The sequence below is a fragment of the Protopterus annectens genome, chromosome 13.part0, assembly GCF_019279795.1.
Source record: "Protopterus annectens isolate FY-2018-M chromosome 13.part0, PAN1.0, whole genome shotgun sequence".
Lineage (NCBI taxonomy): Eukaryota > Metazoa > Chordata > Ceratodontiformes > Protopteridae > Protopterus > Protopterus annectens.
The window spans coordinates 244,807,866-244,831,704 of NC_056747.1; the positions used below are offsets into that span (position 1 = coordinate 244,807,866).

The 23,839-nt window shown below is 40.4% G+C and overlaps 1 protein-coding gene across 1 annotated transcript in view; it reads left to right on the top strand.

Annotated features, from left to right (window-relative positions):
- KISS1R (KISS1 receptor) overlaps positions 1–23,839 on the top strand; it is a 287,148-nt gene that overhangs the window by 125,328 nt on the left and 137,981 nt on the right. Inside the window, exon 3 of the mRNA XM_044053800.1 lies at positions 4,682–4,817. Coding sequence (XP_043909735.1) covers positions 4,682–4,817 — 136 coding nt within the window. The remainder of the gene's footprint in view (positions 1–4,681; positions 4,818–23,839) is intronic.

Here is a 23,839-nt window from a genome sequence, read left to right on the forward strand (position 1 = left end):
AGCAGCCTTCTTAACTTAGATCTTCTACTACTAACATTCAAGGGGTATAATTTTCATTTTTTTTTTTCATTTTCTTTGTATCTTTCAGTCTTTCCTTTCTCTTATAAATGCTTACCCATTTTGATACTGATATACATTTTTCTTAATTACCACGCCCTTTTGCAGTGTTAACCATTTGTTCTTGTCCAACACTCGATGCAGCATGTATCTGTTTGATAACAACAACAGCTGGTATCCGCTCATATCTCTACAATATTTTCATTTTTCTCGTGTGTTTGACAGAAACACTGTGATATCACTTACAGTTTGTTAGGTAATTCATTCTTGATTATATTCAGCCTCTTCTGTATTACCAATCTGTTCATCTTCTTGCCCAGAAGACCCTTCTTCTAACTGATAATGGAACAATAAATTATTTGTACTTACATATTCTGTGCATATATATTTACAGTTCTAATTCATACGCCCCCTTTCTTTATACAGTTCACATTTTTTCTTATCTCAGTTCTGAATTAAATTTCTTGGGTCTCTAGAAAAGTAAACTTTTTCAAGAAATATTTTATATATATATATATATATATATATATATATATATATATATATATATATATATATATATATATATGATGTTTGAGAACAATTCTGTCATAGTTTTCTCAGTGAGTTTGTACATATTTACCTTATAAAACCTGCAGCAGGTAAACTAAAGATATGTGACAATCTACAATCTGTACAGATTATTTAGCTGGACTTTTCCAATGCCAGTACAGACACTTGACAAAATATCTGTCTGTCAAACTGGGTGTTGCAAGGAAAGCATCTTGCTATACTACAAATAGTGGTAGAGCATTGCTACATCTGTGCTAAGGGTAGAGAACGGCATTCTTACTGTTTATTTGAAGCTTACGCTAACTCTATGTTTGATAATGGCTTTCAGTTCCTTTGGCTGCAATAAACAATCGTGAGAATACAGAAAGCAGCTTTTGTATACCAAAAGTGTTCAACTCATTGGTCATTTTCCATGAGCCATTGAAGTGAAAATACATTATCACTGGTCTTTAAAACCTTTTTAGTGTTTTTGCATAATTATTTATTGACTGAAAAGGTTAGCTAATACAGTCTCATTTTTTACCAAGTTGAGTCAGCAGATAATGATACAGCATCCACTTGTCAGTTCCTTTGGCTGATAGTAGCTGGAATGTAAACTATTGTCACCACATTAATTAAACTGTGGTGATGTGACTAAGTAACTAGCCATCAAAATGGTTGGTTTACAGTAGTTGAATTCAAAGCATCTATGTTTATACCTATTTACACATAATCTGTATTTCTTGTAATAGGGGTCCAGCATTTTTGTTTGTATAATGGTCATGAACACATGCACATGAATCACTGTGGTACAGTGGATAACATTGTCACCTCACAGCAAAAGGTTTCCCGGTTTGATTCTCGCCTGGGGTGCCTTCTGTGCGACGTCTGCATGTCCTCCCTGTGTTTGTTTGGGTTTCCTCTGGGTGCTATAGGTTTCCTCCCACATCCTAAAGACATGCAGTAGGTGTACTGGACGCTTTAAATTGGCCATAAGTGTGAGTGTACTTGCATGTGTGTGGTATGGAAGAACTACGGCAGCAGGGCTACCCACCTGATGGTGTAAACCTTGGCTATAGATGTTTGCCACTGTTGAAAAGACACCGATACCTTATGTGCAAAACTGGGAAAGGGATTATGGCTGGATAGATGGATGGATGGATGGACACTGTTCATGAAATGTCTGTAGGCCCATTTTACTTACTTTCAGGTGTTCTATATTTAGTGAATGTTTCACCAAAGCTTGGAATGTTTTGTGTTTAAAATTATTTATGTATTTGTTCTATGCTACCTTCATGAAACTCAAGGGGGTAACACTGATCATTCCTTTGAACTTGATAATTATTCCTTTTTCCATTAAAAAAAAAGGTTTGCAGGCTTTCAAATACTCATGTTCTAGAGACTGCAGTTTCATGATTTAACAAAGCTAAACACTTGCTACAACAAAATAACAATGTTCGCACCTGACTCACCCTACAGAACACATCACTGCCTAGCTTTCAAGCAACTATCCTGGCTATAATTACCAGACCTGCTCAGATATAACCAACTTACAATAGCCCACCAAATCCTGTATAATCTTGATAAACTCCTGCACTAAATGGCCTACTGAATATCTATGCTAACAACTGTCAACTAAGATCCACTAACAAAGCATTAGTTAACATAACCAAAAGCAATAATTGTTCTGGAGACTTCTTCTACTCTTCTTCTATTGCAAAAACATGGAATACCATCCCCTAGATATCCGGGCCACTAAAAACAAAAATAACTTCAAAAGCCTCCTCTGGTCACATTTAAACAGGTCTTGGATATGCAACTGTTCAGACCCTGGGTAGCCACCCCCATAATGGAACTCTACATCTCCCTCTACATAATGGTTGTCGACTATACTCGTTTAATATCAACCCTTCACTATTACCCACCATTAACACAATACTAGCTCTCCCACTGCAACTGTAGAACTATATAATACCATATAATCCCACCAAGATAATGCATTCTTATTCCATTGTACTTTAGCATAGACTGTTAGCATTATATCATTCTTCTAAAAGGTAATTACAAACAGACAAACTCAAACCACCCATAGGCAGACTTGAAGTAGTGTAAAAAGTACTCTCATTATACACCTGAATACCACACATAGCCAACAATTGTATAGTAATTATTCCTATGCTGTTGTATTACTGATGTTTACGCTAGGCTGATCTTGATGCATATGAATGCTTCACCTTAGCAGAAATGGTACTGTAAGTTATTTCCTATGTTGCTCTATGTATTAATGTTTACCCTATATTGACCTTACTGTGCAAGCATACAACAGCTCCTTTCTCCATTACATAGTTAAACAAATTGCAGTTACTGTATTTTTTGTACTAACCATTGTATGAATGTAACAAATAACTGAATGGAACACCCAACAACTCCCTTGTATATTTTCTCATATACTGTTGTACTGTATTGTATGTTTATCCTATGATTTCTTACTGTATTACTTTACTGTATTATCATATGTTTTTGTTCTGTACTCTAATAACTTGTGCTTATTGCATTTACTGTACTAACATTGTGGAGCTTTTCTCCCCGGGCTTCCACTGAAAATGGGATTTATGCCCAGTTGGACTCTCCCAGTAAACAAATGTAAAAATAAATAAATAGTTTTTTGATACTGAAAATAATATTGTATAATCATGTCTTTGGATGCTTAAACTAAATCACTGGCAGAATAAAATATTATTGCTCACAATCCTGGAAAACCCAGCTATCCATCACCAATGGGTCTGAATCTAAGTGAACTGCTGCTGACAAGTAATATTTTGCGTTCACAAAGATACCTACTTTTTGGATGGGTTGCTGTCTGATTTCTGTCACCTTCATTCCATCTAGTGATAGCAGAGATCACAGGGTCATTGCATTGAGGATAAAAGTAGCCCTGTGGTGTATGTTCTGGCAGGCTGGCACTAGCCATGTGACTCAAGCCCAGATTGTCTGAGTTAATCTCTGCTTGGAACAATAAGGCTATCACTTTTTGCTCTGGTCCACTACCTTTCCATTTTCAGAGAGGCATACTGGCATCAGACCAATTGGCTACTATTGTAGTGATATTTTACTAAACCCTCTAGGGTATCCATGTAACAGGTTATCAGGAATCTTTGGGACATTATAGAGTTACCCGTAGGTCAGGAGAAAAGCCGAGTGTTTGGGGAGAGTTAAATCAAAATGAATGACTGAGTCTTTTGGCTTTTCCCTGTTAGGGGTCACCACAGAGGAACTCCGGTCCGCTAACGATTGGCAGTAGATTTTTATGTGCCGAGTTGCCAGCCCTGATGCACAACCTTCAACGAAGGCACGCCCATTCACGCATGTCTCCACACAGAAGATGCTCTAGCTGAGAATCGAACAGGACAACATCTTACTGTGAGGTGACAACGCTACCGCAGCACCACCACCGCAGCTAGTTAAATCAAAATGAATAAGAAACACAAATGACAAGCAGAAGCACAACATATGGGTGAAGATAAAAGCAGTCTGATTCCTTTTGCTAACCCTGTATTTCAGCTGTAACACATCGTCCATTCCCTTTTTGATAAGATTTTTTTGTTGTTGGCTTCCCCAGTTGTTTTAGAAAATATGGAACAACTCTTAACCAACCACCTCTGGTGAGAGACCCCTACAATATTCTACTTTTTGGGAAAAGACTGTTTTTTCATCTGCCTTCTAGCAACATTAAAGTCTTTCTTTTCAGTGATGTCATTTCTCCCTCACACTATAACATCGTTCTAAACATCCTGATTTAGCTTTAAACCTCCCTAACACTACAGTGTCATTTTAAATACCCAAAGTGCCAAGTGAGTATTAAATATCATCATACAGAATGGTCTGAAGATCTCATACCTGCCTTATAAATACTAAAAATATTAATAAGAAATATTGCTAGACTAGAGTTTGTATATTTTCTGTATATATTTATAAAACAGTCATTGATAATTTGGTGATTTCAAAAACAATTCCATTCTAGAAAGTTTGTTTTCATTTTATTATCAATGTTTTCTAGATCATCTGAGCGTTTACTTTGTTTATACAATTTCAGGTATCAGTACAAGCAACATGTATCACCCTAACAGCAATGAGTGTAGATCGGTGGTATGTGACAGTGTATCCACTGCGGTCCCTTCGACAACGCACTCCACGTGTTGCTGCAGCTGTAAGCCTTGGCATCTGGATTGGTGAGAAAGAGCAACTACTCTTATTTGCTTTAATATTTAAGGCATACAACTTGAGTTCACATATGTGTAGATCACATTATTGTTTTTCTCTGTACAGTTTCTAGTATCATGCCTTGCAATGGATAGTGTAGATGGTAGAGGTTCAGGTCCTGGTATGACCAAAGCTGTACAAAGAATGTGAGTCTCGGTTCATTCTGAAGTAAATGAATGGCAAAGACTTTATTACTAAACCCAACTTAGTAAGCCAATTTACCCACATCAGCCCAACTCACCTCTCTTACCCCACTGAAACATTATCCCAACGTGACCTCTCAGTCTCCTCCATCTCATTCCCAATATATATCTGTGCCCAAACAATCATAAAATATTTAGAGATGCTACCAAAAAATCAAACCCAAACACTTATACAATCCATCTCACTTTCTTTTGTATGGTTGTCCAATTATTGCCAAGTTTGTTGCTTAAATCTGGCGCCCATTGTGGAAGTGTGTGAAATCCAGAAAGCTTGCTGTTATCTCCTCCAAAACAGTGTATGTTGCTGTTCAGGACTAACAAAAATTTCAAGAAACAGTTTCCTTCATCATCTGTGACACCTAAAGAACAATTTACAGAAATGTCATAACACTAAATATCTGGGTCTCTACACTGACTCATCCACTCATTTAAAGAACACACAGAGCTGATGGTAGTCAGAGCCTTCACAGAGTTGAAGCCTTGTTTTCCTGGTGTTCAGGATGTAGGTCACCCTTCTCTCTCCTGGGTTATAGAGGTGGATTTTGTTTATAAGTTATTCTGTTACTTATGGAGCTGGGGGCCTAGCTTACAAACGATCTGAGGTAACTCTACCAGCATTGTGTATATTAATATAAGGGGAGCCCAGCAAACGGACTCGTGTTTTTAGAGGCGATAGTCAAGAGCAGGGCATCAGCGCAAGCTCAAGCAGCGAAGAAGAGAAGAAGGATGGAACGTTATGGTAAGAACATAACTTCTATTTATACAATCTTATAGGGTCATAGGTTCATTATTAGTTACTAGGCTAATGGCACTAGGGGCTGTTTTAAACCTAGCCATGCTTTCCCAAATGTATTTGACAATTTCATATTCTAGGGTAAGGGTATGGGTTGTGTACAGACCTGAACAATGGGTGGTCAAGTATTTATAAGTTGCTTCTGTCAATCAGAGGCATAGGTGCCAAACCATGGGGTTAATTTCTGATTCTCCATTCACTGGTCCAAGATATGCTTGAATTTGGCTAGGGAAGAACACTTCTTCACATGGATGGGAAGCCTGCTCCAGAAGAGAGGTATTCTCTGAGACACATACCTGTCCCTGCAACATGTTCTATTTGTGTTGCAGATGAGGTTTAAGTCCCTACATTGGGTATTTCTGATGCTATTAATTTTGCAGATGTGCAGCAGGTCCATCAGAGTGGGATCAGATGGTGTTTAGTAGGCTTGGCATAGATCACCTCTCAGCAAGCTGCAGAAGAGTAGTTCAGAGGATAGGGCTTTGAGGCAGTCTGCTTAGGACATGTTTACATGTTTACACTCTGTATTATTTTTGTGAGGAACCTCTATGGATGCTCCAGTTGTGGAAAAGCCTGGTCAGATATATACCAAAGGTTGCATTTTACTCAATGATTGGCCTGATGAGGGCCAAGTACAACAGAACAATGACATCCTTGGACCTAGATGCCATACCCTTGCTTGTAAGTTGTGCAACATAGAATGATTTTCTCACCACTGTAGACACATGATGGTCAAAGGCCAGGTTGCTGTTTATGTGTGTACCCATCACTGTAAAAAACATCTGAAGAACAAGCTTTTCAGTCACCTTAACTCAGAATCTATTGAGGCACTAGTGGTGAATGTATTAATTTCTGTGGTGAACTACAGCCTTCCAGTTCTAGCACTAAATTGCAGGCATTGTACTCATTTTATCTGAACACTAGCAGCACCCTTCTTAACTACCCTAATTTTCAAGGATGTCCCTGATTTTGGCTCAAAATTTTGCTGTGTGATTTTGTGAGAAAAAGTAATAGATTACATTTAATATACAATGGCAATAATTAGAGTTATAGATTTGGTTTACTTCAGAAAATACATATTAATTCACATTCTTTATTGTGTCTTCTTCTCAAGTTGATAGTAATAATATTTTAAAAAGTTTCCCTGATTGTCCTAATTATTTCTGGATTTTTTCCTGACACTGGAGGTAAAACACTGAGACACAGAGAGTGTATATGTGTGTGTATTTGCATGTGTGTGCGTTTGCGTGTATGCAGATGGTAGTGCCAGTGATTGTTTGGATCTGGTAGATGCCTGTGGAACGTGTGCATTGCACGTGTTATACTGGTAGATGCCTGTGGAATGTGTGCATTGCACGTGTTGTACTGGTAGATGCCTGTGGAACATGTGCATTGTACATGTTGTACTGGTAGATGACTGTGGAACCTGTGCATTGTACATGTTGTGCTGGTAGATGCCTGTGGAACGTCTGCATTGTACATGTACTGGTAGATGCTTGTAGAATGTGTGCATTGTACATGTTGTACTGGTAGATCTCTGAGGAACATGTGTATTGTACATGTTGCACTGGTAAATGCTTGTGGAGCATGTGCATTGTATATGTTGTACTGGTAGATGCTTGTGGAGCATGTGCATTGTACATGTTGTACTGGTAGATGCTTGTGGAACATGTGCATTGTACATGTACTGGTAGGTACCTGTGGAACGTGTGCATTGTACTTGTTGTAAATGTGTTATGGGTTTGCTGATGGTAAAAGAGGGTCTGTCATGTGGTTCACAGGGACTTGCCCTATGTGGTATAGCTAATGGAAGGTCTGCTTATGCTAGGAAGTGTGGAATCATTATTCTTCCTGTAGCAGTCAGTGAAGCAGGATGCTGCATGGGTCCTAGTGGTACAACATATGTGCTATGGATGATGATGACAAGCTAGTAAGATAGTCCATGCTGGTGACAGAGGTACATTATATGAGGCATATCTTGATATTAATTTACAGCAGCAAATGGTGGACAATTACAGGTGGTGGTTACTAGTGGCACTCGAGTGAAGCCACTAGTAGTCATGAGGTGGTGACAAAAATTGCAGCAAATTCTTATGCAGGTTTAGTGGCTACTCTGGGAAGGGGGTAGCGACCCCATATCTGGTCTGTTAATAATGTTTCATGAGAAGTGGACCTACTACTTTGGAATAGGGGTGTCTATTAGCTTGGTGGTGTATAAAGAGAAAGTGATAGTGAAAGCATGAGGATGGAGATTACTAGTGGCTATCATGTGGGACGTCTGTGGCCCTCCATCATCTAGTTACTGTCAGAACTTCTGGGACACCATGCTGTTGAAGACCACCTCGATGGAGCTTGCTTTGTGGACCAATAGTTGGATTTTCTTTTAAGGAGTTGGTGACCTGCTGTTGGACATAAGCTTTGACCATAAGAAAACTGAGGAAGGTGTGACTTAGAGCATCAGCATGTTTTGATACAAGCAGTGATTGAAAGAGCAGAGACCAGTTGGCATAATGGTTAAGGTCTTTGCCTTTCATGTACAAGGTACAAGGTTCAATTCTGACTTCTGTTCAATGGATCTTCGGATTTTGCTTGTTCTCATTTTGTCTCTGGGGGGGGGGGGTTCCTCCCACCTCTTAAAAAACATGCTGAGTGTAACATGCACATTGCACATGTACACCAAAGAACAGAGCTGTGGGCAGCAGCATAGACTCTACATGCTGCTCTATAGGGGGAAGAGTTGTGTAAACCATCCACTTTGGCCATTTACTGTGGTGTGCACTATCCTCATGATAGGAGAACATGGATCACATACTGTGTGCAGTGGCAGGGCTAGCCACTCAATTGTGTGCCAGTCTTGTTGACTAATGTCACCAAATGTTCATGGGTATTTGCTGGTGACTCGGACTACTCTGACCTACACTAGGGACCCATGCTAATGCTGGGAAGGGTGTATGTGTCCCTGTTGGCCAGTGTGCAACTGACATAAAGCCCAGCAGCCCTGGGGTAATAAGCTACTGTTGCCCAGCTTGGGTTACTGGACTAGCTTGCTGAGCAAAAGCTGGACATAAAACCAACCAACCTGCTAAACATGAACTAAGAATTGTCACACTCAATGTTGGTTCACTGACAGGATGAGGCTTGGAAGTGGATTTAATGATGGTAAGTAGGAGGCTGGACATCCTATGGAAGTGGATGACATGATGGTAAGTAGGAGACAAGATGGAAGGGCAGTGCAGCAAAGCCACTTGGCTTGAGATCCAGAGTATATTACTCAGGAGGAGGACAGGCTAGAAATAGTATGAGAATTGTGGTGAGGGAGAGGCGTCCGAGGACAGTGAGGGATGTCATCAGAATTCATGACAGATTCATGGCAATCAGACTCCAGTGTAATGATAGGGTAGTATTCATAATCTTAGCCTGTGACCCACAACAGGGTTATGATAGCGAGGAAACAAGTGCATTCAGACAACAGTTGCAAGACCTACTTGATAAAGCAGGACAACATGAATTGTTGTTAATGGATGACTTGAATGCACATAACGGGACAGACAGAACAGGATATGAGGACTGCTCGGGTCCACATGGGTAGGGAAACAGGAATAAAGGAGAGGCCATTCTAGATCTATGTCTGGCAAATGGCTTGATAATAGCCAACACATGGTTCAGAAAGACAGACAGTCACAAGATCACATACAAGAGTGGCCAATATTCAACTCATGTAGATATCCTCCTAGTAAGGAAAGGGCACTGGGTGGAATCAGTGATTGCAAAGTCATCCCCAGGTAAACAGTTGGCTCACAGCATAAACCACTGGTTGCCCAATCAGCAGCAAGCAGTAGTCAGAGAAGGCTCTAAGGTCAATAGAGACCAGGCTGAAGACCTGGAAGTTGACTGGAGAGAAAGCATAACAGTTCAAAGAATTACTCAGGGATGTAGCACCTCAAGAAGAGGAGGAAATAGTTGAACCTGAAAAAGAATGGTCTCAAAACAGCATGTGTGAGGATTACAGAACTGATATGTTGCTGAGCCAGGTATGGAAATAAGGTACATAAGGAAAGCTGGTGATGGAATGCAGAAGTCGAGGAAGTCATCAAAGGAGCGAAGGAGTACAGAGATAGAAAAGATGGACAGGGCTATAAGGAATACTGGTTGGCTAACAAAGAGGCTAAGACAGCAGTTGCAATAGCAAAGAACAAGGTATCAGAGGCACTCTACCAGCTTCTAGAAAGTAAGTCAGTATATGGCACAAAGAAACTATATCAGGTTGGAAGGCAAAGACAGAAAGGTAAAGAAGGTAGTCAGACACCCTTCATAATGAAGAGATCTCAGCAACAACCTGTTCACCAGTCCACAGGACATCAAATGCAGATGGAAGGAGTACTTCCAGAAGCTTCTGGATGAAGAAAACCCCACAGAAGCTGTATTGCCCCAGACACAGCCTACAGTGGGAGAAGAGGAGGAGCCCAACATAGAAAAAGTAAGAACAGCACTAAGGAAAATGAAGTCAGAGAAAGCAGCAGGCTCAGATGAGGTCACAGCAGATATGATAAAAATGCTGGGTGAGATAGGCGAGAAATGGCTCCTGAGGGTACTCCGAGCAGTATGGAGAGATAGTTGTATCCAAGATGACTGAAGAATAAGCATACTAGTGCCAATATTCAAGAACAAAGGGGAGATTCACAACTGTGAGCATAGGTATTAGACTCCTGTCAAATTGCATGAAAGTTCTGGAGAGGGCAAATGATAAAAGAATATGCAGAGTAGTAGAAAATAAGATGGGAAATGAACAGTTCAGATTTAGAATAGGATGCAGCACAACTGTCCCGATGTTTGCAGTGAGACAGGTGCTTGAGAAGATGCTAGAGATGGGAAAAGAGTCCAACTGGGTATTTCTAGACTTGGAGAAAGCATGTGACAAGGTTCCAAGAAAGCTGATTTGGCCAGCCCTGTTGTGGTTCAAAGTCCCAGAAACATTGATAGAATTAGAGCAAGCTATGTACAAGGACTCAATGACTTGTGTAAGAACACTGTTCAGTCTCACAGAGGGTTTCAAGTGGGAGTGGTTGTGCATCAGAGGTCAACTCTGAGTGGACTTCTGTTCATACTGGTGATGGACTACATTAGCAAACAGGTTGGAGGAGACAGATCAACAAAGTTGCTGTATCCAGATGATGTGGCATTACAGGCAGCCTCTGAGCTTGAATTTCAGCAAAGGATAGGGGAATGGAATGCAAAACTGAAGGCACATAGGATGAAATTGAGTACTGATAAAACAGTTGTAATGGCAGCAAATAGTGGAGTTCAGAAGAAGATGAGAATTGAGATAGAAGAGAAAATAGTGGAACAAGTTCACAGTTTCCAGTATCTGGGGGGGAGGGGGGTTGAGGAGAAGGGAAGTATGAATGAGGAGGTCAAAGCTAGAATTAGAGGGGCAGCAGCCAACTGGCACAGTGTGTCAAAGTTAGTGTATAACAGAAGAATGCCAAAGAACAGTGGTGCAACCAGTAATATTGTATGGTACAGAAACATGGACAATAAAGGCAGAGCAGATGAGAAAGCTAGAGGTGAAGATGAAATGCCTGAGAAGGGTGGTAGGATGCACACTGTGGGATGGATGAAGAAATAAGGACATAAGAGCAGAAGCCTAAGTAGCTCCATTTGCAGAAAAGATCAAAGAGAACAGGCACATGTGCAGAAAAGCAGAAGCAAATCTGGTGAAGAAGATATGGACAGACAGGAAGAAGACAAGAGGAAACAAGGGCATCCAGCAAGGAGTTGGATGGATTGTGTGAGAGAAGTCCTGCGACAGTCAGATATGAGGGATGAAGAAGGCAGGAGAGTAGTTTTGAATAGAGAGAGTTGGCAAGTTGGTGAAAGTTGACACGACACCCCAACCCCATGTAGAAAATGGAAAAAAAGGAGTTGGTGATGATGATGATGATGATGATGATGATGATGATGATGATGCTGATGATGTTGATGATGATGATGATGATGTTGATGATGATGATGTTGATGATGATGATGTTGATGAGTGGTTGCAGAGCTGGTAAAGCTCATACCTGAATGGGATTTGGAGGCCAAACGGTGCAAAAACTTTAGTATGGTGAAAAACAAACCTCTGGAGTTATTGGAATCACTATATTTCCTATCACTAACAAGTGAATATATGACAGGACACCGTTTTTATTTATTTATTAACCAAGAAAACTTTTCACTCATGACTCAGGCCAGAGCGAGTATAATGACAGCTAGTAAAAAAATGTAAAGCAAATTAAGGTATCCAATAGTTAAAAATATTTAGTAAGTATTAGTGGATTTATGGTAAATTATTAATGTGCACTTTGAATTCTGTTCTCCCATATAAAATATATCTAAGTATAAAAAGTCATCAGTATCACTGAGATACTGACATTCAGTTCCCCTTTTCAAACTGCATTTCATTAGATAAGTTTACTTTGAACAAAATGTATTCAGAAAGATTGACAATGTACAAGTGATCCATGTCAACTTATAAAAATGATAACATGTAATCCAATAAAACAGACAAAGGCATATAATAGGTGAAAACCTACCAAATAATTGAAAGTTTATAAAAGTGTATGCAAAAATGCATGAATAGGAAACAAAACCTGTGAGCAAAGTCAAATGCATGCAAATAATAACAAAAAATAACGACTCATGCACTAAACTTATCTATGATATGCCAAAGCAATTGGACTTTGGGAGATAAAGGAAAATAAAGGATGAACTTGTAAGATTAAAAGAGATGGAAATGCATTTATGGAGGAGTTACAACAGAAACAAATGAAGGACAGGGTCAGTGATTGAGTTGTTAAGGGAGTGACTGGGAAGTATTTGTTAATGATGCATTGAATGAGTTGGGCCTGGAACATTTTTCTGAAGATAGAAAGAATTGGGAGACACCTTATTTTAGCAGTGATGATGATGACTGAAGTGCCAGCCAGCTAGGGTTAGTTGAAAGGAAGCCCTTTCATAGCAGAACAAGGTAAACACTGAAGGTGTTGCAAACTGAGGAGATAGGATGAAGTCTATAGGGACAGTCTGAGGGCTACTGGAGGGCAGATGTTCTGGTTAAGCAACTTTTAGAGCAAAGTGGCAAACAGCAACATGGACCACTTAGTAACTGATAGGTGGCTGCTGTTTTTTAACAAAATAAAGTGACCAATTTTATGAATTGTTACCTGAAGGTTCTTCTAGTTTGGGATTGCCCAGAATGGCATAAGGCAATACTTAGATAAGAACTATGAAAGAGAACAAAAATGTGCTAAAGATTGACCACTGAGGAGCACCAGAGCATAGGACATCTGTAGGAGAGAAGGAGGGGCAAAATTAGACTTGAATCTGCCTGTTAGAAACATAAATCAGTAGTCATTGGGTTTCATCTTCCGAAAAAGTCTTGATGAGAGAAGCAAGTAAGAAAGTATGTGTGAGCAATATGCCTGATTTTTGGTAGTGTTGATAGTGTTGATGAAGAAACCATTGTCTATATTTATATACATTTTTATCTGGTAACTCAGAACAGGGCAGTAGATGTATCATAGCCTGGTCTAAAGCCATGCTATGAGTTGCAGAGAATATACCTATCTTGTATACATAAGGGAGGATCTGCCACATAGGATCATAGGAGGTTACTAGGCTAGGCTAATGCCCCTGGGGCTCTTACAAGCCTAGTCAAGATTTTATCCCCCAAAAAGAAACCTCAGTCAGCACCTGTCACCCCTGTCAATGAGGACAAAGGTGGAACCCCTGGGTCAAATTTGTGATTTCCCATCCACTCATCAAGGTTGCCCTTGAAGAGGGTCAGTGAGGTACTCTGTTTGACATGTATGGGAAATCTATTCCAGAGTCTTTGAGAGACAAACCTGTCTCGCCAACAGATTTTGTTGATGTTGCATATTAGATTTAGGCCTTTTGAGTGGGTAATGTGCGAGGAGTTAGACTTATGGATATGGAGCATCTCTAGTAAGGCAGGGTCTGATATTGCCTTGTAGGCAAGACACAGATTACCTCTGAGCAATCTACGATACCGAGTAGAGTTATAGTGATTTGAGCCTGTCTGGATAGGACAGGTGTTGGAGGCCATGGATTCTCTTTGTGAGGTATTTTTGTGGCATTTCCAGTTGGTACAGGTATTTGGGGAGGTACATACCAAATGGGACGTTATATTCAATTATAGGCCTATGAGGGAGAAGTACAGAGAGGTAATAACCCTCTTTTTTTCTGGATGTAATCCCTTTACTTATGAGATGAACCAAGTAAAAGGCTTTTCTGACCACTGCCACTACATGATGGTTGAATGTGTGATTGTTGTCAACCCGAGTACCCAGGTTTCCTACCACAGGTTGTGTGCTTAGGGGCTTGCCGTTGATGTGGTAATCAGTAGGAGCTGTGTTTTTGCAGAATGGTATGATAATATATTTTTTTGCATTTAACTTAAGACCATAACTTTGGTACCAGTCATTTGTTGCTGTGAGACCCTCTTGCAGTATGTTAACATCATTTGGGGATTCAGTGACAGCACCTAACTTACAGTCATCTGCAAACTTGGTCAGCCACAGGTCCTTTGTCTTTGCCTGGACTTCTGAGAAGTAGATGCCAAACAATAGGGGTCCCAGGACAGATCCCTGTGTGACACCACTAGTGACAGGTCTGCTGTCGGAGGTGGTGGCACCTAGCTTGACCTTATGGGTCCTATTGGTGAGCAGTTGGCCACCCACTTGATGAGATAGGGATTTATGCCACATTGAGTTAGCTTTTTGATGATGCCTGAGTGGGGGAATTTGTCAAAGGCCTTGGCCAAGTCAAGGTAAGCTGTATGTACTAACTTTCCCTCATCCAGGGCCTTGGTGACAGTCTCAAAGAAGTCAGCCAGGTTCAACTGGTAAGATCTGCCCCTGGCAAATCCGAATTTGGTGGGATCAAGTGCTTGGAGATTGCCTATGTCCTTGTTTATGAGATCCATAATAATACACTCCATGGCTTTACAGATCAGACTTGTCAAGCTAATGGGACAATAGTTTCTCAGGTCAGTAGTGGCACCACCTTTGTGCAAGGGGATGACAATGGCAGCTCTTCACTCTGCTGGAATGAAGCCTATAATTAGGTTGTGGTTGAATAAAGTGCTCAATGGCAAAGCTAGTTCTTGCTGGAGATGGTGCAGAATACAGCCTGGGATACTATCAGGTCCCATGGAAGCTGTGTTATTTGCCTTGGATAGGGCCTTTAACACTTGATCTATGAAGATGTGAGGTGTGGGACAAGTATTGGGGATGTCAAATGGGCCTTTCGGGGAGTTAGAAAGGTGAAGTTTGTGCTGAACTTATTAGCTAGCAGGTTGACTAAGTCAACAGGATCAGTGTAAGTGGTACCGTTAAGTACTAATTTGGAACAAATCTGGGCTTTGCCATGGAGACTGCTGACATAGCTGAAGAAGGCATTGTGGCTTCCTTTTGTTTTGGAGGCTAGTTTCAATGCATAATTGGCTTTGAAGGTTTTCACTAGTGATCTAATTTGCTTGTTGAGGCTGAGGAGGAAGTTGTTCTAGTTTGGAATTTGTTCCTTTTCACCCTTGGACAACAGTTTCTTCCCTTTGTTGTAAAGCCTGTTGATAGAGGATGCCCACCAGACAGGTTTGTGTCTCCTTGAGGAGCAGGTTTTAGTTTTGTTGGGTATGGCTGAGTCCATGCAGTTGTACAGGTGCTTGTATACTACACTGGCGTACTGCTCAGCATAATTGTCTGCATCCTCTAAGGGGGGCGGTGGTGTGAAGCTGCTGATACCCTCCCTTAGGAGGTTGTAGTCAGCTATTGAGAAGTTCTTTAGCCTGGCTGTGGCTGGGTGGGGTGGGAGTTGGGTGGGATAGATACTTTGAATGAGATAGGCCAATGATATGATCTCACCAGGGAAGAACATACTAAGGGAGTGGTGCCGCAGTCACCCATGTTGTTGAAAACTAGGTCCAGAATGTTATCTCCCCTTGTGGGGGATGAAATGAGCTGGTCTAGTGTTAGAATTGATGAAATCAAGGAATCTTTGGGTGAGTGAATTAGTGCAGGAATAGTTCAACCAGTCTATGGTGGGGTAGTTGAAATCACCAAGAGTCAGGGTGTTACAGGGTACCTTGATGGAGTCAAGTAGATTCAGGTAGGAAGAGTGGATGTCCTGAGTCATGAAGGAGGGGGTCTATAGCTAGCTATAACTTGGATGGATGTCTTGCCAATGTTAAGTTGCAGCTGGAGTAATTCCAGTGCATCATGCTGGCAAACCAGTCTGGAGGTGTGCCTGTCCCTAATGAAGATAGAGACACCACCACCCTTAGTCTTTCTGACCTTGTTTTGGGGTCGGAAAGTGTGGAATGAGGTATAGCCTAGTAAGGTAGGGGTGCTCTCTGCAGCCCTGAACAAAGTTTCTGTGACCGCACAGACATTGGCATCTTCCATTGTGAGGAGAGCCTCCAGTGAGTGCATTTTCAGGTTAAGGCTCCTAGTGTTAAGCAGCATGATCTTCAATTTGCTTTTTGACAGATCTTTTATGTTGGAAGATTTGTCTTTGGGACATAGCCTACAAAAGCCACAATGGGGGAGGCAAGAGCCTTGGCCAGGATCCAAAACCCCAGGGGTGAGAGGTAGAGGCCATCTCTGGCAAAGCATCGAGGCCTGTCAACCATGTCATCCCAAGTAGACAGATACTGGATCCCCTTGGAAAGACACCAGAAACTAAGCCAATTGTTGAAGTCTATTTTTTGTTGGCATTGTAGTATCATTCTTGGTGAAGGTATGATGCTGCTTAGGGCTAGGGTCATACCTGCCTGGGACACATAGTGTGAGTGCTCAAACATGTCTTTCTTCATATAGTCCAGGGAGGTACATCTCAAGTCATTCACACCAACATGGACAATGACAGAGTCATACTTGTACCTGTTGTGGAGAGACTTGGGTGTGCATGATGTGGTGGATTCTGGCAGACAACTGACCATGACCTTCTCCTTGTTGGACATTAGTGTGTCTCACTATTGAGTCGCCAATGACTAGTATGTTTGGTTTATTGTTATGCCTTATGGGCTGCATTGGTTTATTGTTATGCCTAATGGGCTGTGTTTGTGACACACTGGTGTGTTGTCTACTGTGTGTGATGTGTTCATAGGTTGGTACTAGGCTATCAGCCCTGGGGCCTATACAAGCCTAGCCATAACAATTCCCTGGCTATTTCTTCTCACAGTATTTACTTCCCTGGACCCCTGTCCAGGGTGTATTTGGTGTTGTGTGTTTTGGGGGACCCATTTGTTTAGGTAAGCTTTTATTGAGGACCCCTCCACAGATGGATGTGTGTTGTGATTGGCTATGTGACGTGAGGGGTGTGGTGTTTGTGCTGGCAATCACCTCTTTGTCAGGAGTACTCACTGTGGTGTGAGAGAGCATGGATTCCAGGTTACTGATGTAAATGCATTTCTCGCAAGTAGAAGAATTATGTGCTAGGAGAAGAGGACTGTCCATGAACATGAGGCAGTTACTACACTGTCTCAGTATGCCCATGTTGACCAGGCTGGCAGGAGAAACTAGTATATGACTCAATAATTTTACTTTTGGATTCTAGGTTGGCAGCTGGTGTAAAGTGTAATGGAGACATTTTGTTGCTGATTTTGGCAGAGAAGATAATTTTTGCAAGTTTCCACTCATCAAGGATAATTATTTTACCTTATTACAGGCTGCTTTTATTTATGAGAGAGCTAGTGATAAAGCCAGAGGCTCTTCTTAAGAATTGGGGTGTAAGAAGTCCCCATCATGATGAGAAGAGACTAATATTTAATGATTCTGAAGATAGCAACCACCCTAAACTTGAACTTGGGTAAGTCACAAAAAGTTCTACATACAAAGATATTTCCTTCAGTATGATACCAGAAGAAGGGTGCAATGAAGTAAAGACTCCAAGATACTTCAACTTCACCACCTGAAGTTGATACTCCTCTTCTTCAATCTTCACCTGCAGAGAACAATCCAATCTTTTGCGAAAGAGAACCATAATCTCAGAGTCTAATGTACTGATTTTCATCCCAGTCATTGGCATTAATGGGAAGCTCTGTCAGGAGGTGGAAGGAACACTTTGAGGAGATCCTGAAACTGCTGCACAAGCCCTTCTTTGATGAATCAGTAACTGAAATAGATAGTAAAATGGAATTCATGTTGGAGGATAGGATTACTGCTCTAATTAAACAGTTGTGTCATAACAGGGCTACAGGAGTACATGTGATTCAACCGGAAATGGTGGAAGAAGCTAGACATTGTTAACATGTCATGATTAATATATCTTTTCAGGATTTTCTGGAAGCCTGGAACAGTGCCACAATTGGGAAACTTGAGGTAGTAATCATATTTTCAGAATAAGGTCCCAGAGGTTGTATTTCAGTTAGAGGTATTACATGCCATAGCTTACTTGGGAAATCATATGCCATGTTACTGGAAAGCAGACTGCATTTAATAGTCATGCCTCTGGTTCAGGAGGAGCAGTGGGGATTTTGTCCCACCCACAGGACAGCAGAACAATCCTTGCCTTTCACAGGTATTGGAGAATATATGCTTATCTGACAATCTTGTCTACATGTGTTTTGTGAACTTTGAGATTGCACATGTCTGTGTACCTGGGAATGTCTTGTGAGCGTATGTCAGTTGGCACAGAGGATTAATGTTTGAGCAGTAGTTACTGTGGTTCAAGGTTTGATTCCGCTCAGCCCTCATTTGCCTACTGTGTGACCTTCAGCAAGTCAATTAACCAGACAGAGCTTGGGGGCAACTATAAATTTGGGCTAGGCTCCTTAATGGTCTGTTGGTCTGCAAGCCTAGTGGCTAACTATGAACCTGTGAGGAGTCCCAATGATGTTGCCATTCTCCATACAGTCCCCGTATGTGAAGAGTGAAAGCTGTGTGCACATTCACGGCATTAAGTTGAGTATATTTAAGGTGAGCATAGGACTCTGCCAAGCATGTATCTTGCTGGAGAGAAATTTTCATAGACAGGATGTCAAGGCAAATTTTAGCTATGGACAGCATCCAGTTTAGGAATGTGAGGGTTAAATCTTTCCAGTTACCCTCTAGTGACTATGATCATTAGCAAGCAATGGAAAATTTTAGTCCTAAATATGAAGCAATATTTTCCTATAAGCTGTAATAGTACAAAAAATAATAAGGGTTAACAAAGTGTAAGTGACAAACAAAAATAACAAAAAGTATAGTTCTATCTTATTGAAAGATTACACCTTACTAAAATGACTACCATTGATGTACAAACTGTACTTTGCATTATATTTTCAGTCCAGGCAGGGCAGCACAGCACCCTGGATGGCTATGAGCAGAACAGTGACAAGATGTTTTTATCTGTGAAGTCATTCAAAAGTACATCTATTGCTGCAAGCTGTCAGTTGGAGGGATGTAGCTGCATAGTGTCATGTAGATTGATTAAGTTTACATATCTTTACAATTTTTTTTGACTCTTACCGACTATTGTGGCTTCTTGGCTTGCCCTGCAGCAGTTCATTTTTTTTAGTATACAAGATTCTGAGAATTTAGGTATAGTGTGTGTGGTTGCAACTTCAACTTGTATATGATTCAGCATTACTGCCCTTCCTGTTTTCATAACTGGTGTAAGACTGTCAGAGTGTGGTACAATTACAGTGACCTTACATACAGACATCAGTGCCTCATCAATTAGTATTCACTCCGGCTCTAAGTGAAATCATTTATACAAAAAAAAAATACCTCCTGTAGTTCGATGTTTAGCATTCTCCTTATAATGTAACCCGTGTTTCAAATGTTACAGCATATTTATTGATTACTTCTTGTGATATCTGTAACGTGTAAAGCAGCATTATGAAGCTGTAAAATGGTGCAGTGCAGTACAGTTTAGCAGTTCATATTAATATCCCAGTGTATGTTTCCTTGCATAGCTAGCAAAGTTTAGTACTGACTAGCTTCAGGAAGTGCTTTATTTTAAGTAAAACACGGATCATGGTATCGTGCAGGGATTTCTTGATCATACCTCTCAACCTGTTAGCCCCAAAAATCTGTACAAAGCCTTACATAATGGGGAGACAAAGGCCCAAAAATAGGGATAGATTTTAAATAGTGCTCTTATAAACTTAGAAACTAGTTAGAATAACAGGGTTTGTGTTAAAATGCATTTTCTAAAGGATATGAAGTCTGAAACTCAGATGGATCCCATTATTTAGTGATTTCATTCCTCAGATGATCCCAGCGATTTGCCAAAAAAACACAATTTTATGAGGAATGGACCAGAATTTTGAAGCAAAAATCTGGACATTCTGCAAAAATCTGTACAGTTTAGAGGTATAATCTTGGCCAGCCACTCAGCATATTCTTCAGGCAACAAACAGCCTAAATCACTACATCATTCCCTACTTTTTCTATCTATATTTTATACAGTCTTTCCTGCCTGTGCTGTTTTTCCTTTGGTATTATTTAACTCAGTGCCTGCTGACTGTCTTAGCCCCTGCCCCCCAATCAGGCATGCTCATTCATTCAATTCACTCTGAAATTTTACTATCAGGGCATGAACTGTTCAGGGAAGGAGGTCATCTTGCAGGTGTCCACGAAAATATTTTGCACCCTCATCAGAATCCCGGTTTTGAGAGTGTATGTTATGGTCTGCCCCAACCACTAGGTTTGGGGGGGTGGCAGGTGATCTATTACCTGAGAGGCTTTCAGTGTCATGTGTATATGACTGAATTATTTTGCACACCCAGTTTTAAGGCTATCATCCATCAGTGGCTTTGTGATCTTAACCCTCACCCTCCAGGTCATGTATATGCATCACATCCCCTCCTCTGAATGGACCTACGCAGTATGCAGCTGGACCCACCCTGCCCTTCCTATCAGGATCGACACATACATCTGCCCCTACTAATACTGCTATGTTCCCTACCTGCCAATCAAATTTGGGTCATATTGGCCGTAGTCAGGACTTTACCCTTCTACACCATCAGCACTGGCAACTCTGCCTGTTGTTGAGACGTTCATTTAACCATTCACTCAGATTTGTCCATTTAAATCTAAGTGCTTCTTAAGTTTGTTTCTCAAGATAAAAGAACTCACAAAAACACTCAACAATCCAAAATTTCAGGGCCATGTAGGCGTGAATGCACTATATATAATAAATTAAACTAGTAATCACTAGTGCTAAATGTTATGTATACATATGACAAATTGTACCTAATACAAATCATCTGATATGTAAGCTGTACAAAAGAGATGGATATCTGGGAGGTTCCAAAAGCTATTTCTAGTGCTATACTTCAAAGCTTTTTTCCTTGTAAATAAATTTGCCATCTCTCCCCTCCTTCTGGTTAAGTTCCTTCTTCACTCTAGTGCCTAATTCATTCCCCTACTGGCTGGCTATAACATATTACTAGCTGGAGTGAAGGTCGAGTGGATATGAGCCATCATCCACGTGAGATCTGGATATTTTTGGCATACTCAAAAGCTGGCGAGGATCTGAGTCCCACTGAATGGGAGCCTGATAAGGAAAGAACATTTTCCCAGCAGCCTAATCACATTCTAAGAAACATTAGTATCCCTGGGCTAATGAATGAGCTGGTTGATATGGATAAAGTTCTTTAAGGTAGTTGGGAACAAAATCATATAGGGCTAAAGCATTGTATAACACCCTGCAGACCATCAGAAGCCTGTGCAGTTGTAGCACAGGAATGTTGCAATGTGATTTGTAGTGCCTGCCAGAAGCTAGACTAGAGTTTTATATTTCATCTAGGGTGCCCAGCTCTTTTTGTACCTTCCAGAAGGATGAGTCTTATTGATACACTCAACAGACTTTTAACCTGTCAACATGTAAACCAAACATGAAATACATTTTGATTCAGGAGTCCATACTCAAATGTTTTATTTATTTCACTAAAGCGTTGTTGACAGGGTTAGTTCCACTAGGCTACTAGCCTCTTTTCAGAGAAGACCTGAGGTGGGATTTGTACAACTAAGGGAAATTTGGCCAGGGCATTTGGGAGCTACTACTTTTTTCAGTAGGTGCTGTGGGATCTTTTACATCCACCTGAGCTACCACCAACCCAGACTTAAAATTGCCTGCAATGGCAGCTAGCCTATCAAAATATTTATCTGTGTTTCCCATTATAATAATCTCACTAGCATGGAGAAGAAGCCCAATGATTTATTGCCAGACATCCAATAAGTCTGAATAAATTGGGTCATTTTGTTGCCATGGATATAGCATTTTATAAACAAAAATGTTACAATTACTTTTGGAAGGCAACAGTTACAGGTGCTCCTCCTGCAGAAATATTAATCCAGCATGTAACAGCACTGAAAGCTTTTTTTGGATTTATACCTCAACAGAACCATTATTCCATAATGTTTAGGCCTCTTTGAAATCACACACCATGAACTGGTGTGTTATTTAGATCCTCACACAGGGACTGCCATTCTCTGCTGTTTTAACCCTATCATTTTGGCCAGTTATTCAAAGATGGCACAGGCCTTATTTCTGGAAGTTAAATTCAGACGTGTTAACAGCCATCCCCTATGTCAAGTGACACATTTGTAAAAGTTCAGTAATGTTAGCTTTGTTTAGTTCTTTCTTAGTTTCACCAGGCATTGCTTCTTTTTCAGTGATTCTGTAACAAGAAAGAATTGATATGGTCTATCAGTTCTTGTGCCTTCATCTGTTTTGGTTAATGAAAAAACTGAGACTTTGTGGACCTTCCTGAGCAATATTTCATCCTCTGATATATTTATGTTTGATTACTTTTACTTCCAGGAGATGAAAGGTACAGCAGGGGGGGGGGTTACCATGGCCTCCACCCTTGACAAGCATTGCCCCATCTAAATGGGAGATGCCAGTGCTACACAAATCTGTGTTTATTTACACTTGATTCCTTTATATGAGGTTCAAAGATCACTTTATGATATAGGTAGGTGGCTGTTTTGTCAATTTTTAAATTCTATGAATAACAGTATCAATATACTTATCAGTTACTATTTCTCATTCTAACTTGAAAGCATATCTTGATGACGGTGGTAGTAAATTATATTTCAATGTTTTTAGAACACTTAATTTTGTACTTAATTATTTAAATGATTCATGTGGCTATTCTAGATACATTAAGTCCAGTACTGTAAGAGGTTGATTAGATCTGATGGAAGTATTTGCAATAGAACTAGACAAGATGAATGATTTTTTTTTGACAGACAGCATGATGAAAGCTTGGTTTGTGTCATTTATAGGGAGAGAAAGACATGCAGGTTAAATGCATGTCTTCTGCATGTCATCGTAGAAGTCACTATTATTGCCACTGTCCACAGTTTCTTTGCGTCCAACTTGTGGAATGCACATTGTTGTGAAATAGATGTATATATATATATATATATATATATATATATATATATATATATGTATATGTGTGTGTGTGTGTCTGGTAAGTGCAAGTCGAAGTTGACTTTTGAGTTAGTGGGGGAGACTGTGTAATGGATGGAGTTTGTGAGGTGGTGTCAGTGAGTGGTTAAAAGTGTAGTGTAGGGTAACTGGATGGTTACATAGGTCTCAATGTCTTAAGAGGCCAATGTGGAACACAGACCCTAGCAATGTGTGACAAACAATAAAAATGTGGAACACCCTATTTTCGCAATGTGCAAAAATGCACCATTTCCATGGAGCCTTGACAGATCTGAGAAGAATCACTGACAAATCCAGAATTAATAAGGAATACTTAAAATATTTCTACTATTACCCTGAATCATTGACGTAATAAGAGAATATGAATTAATATACATTGTCTAAATAACAATCCAGTAGGAAATTATAGCTCCCTGTAACAGTCAACAGCCCAGCAACAGCACCATCAGCACAGAACGTTCCCTCAACATGTACTACAACCAAACTGAAACTCCCCAAGTATTTATTTTTTATTTTTTGCCCTTACTGCCTATTGGGTATCAAA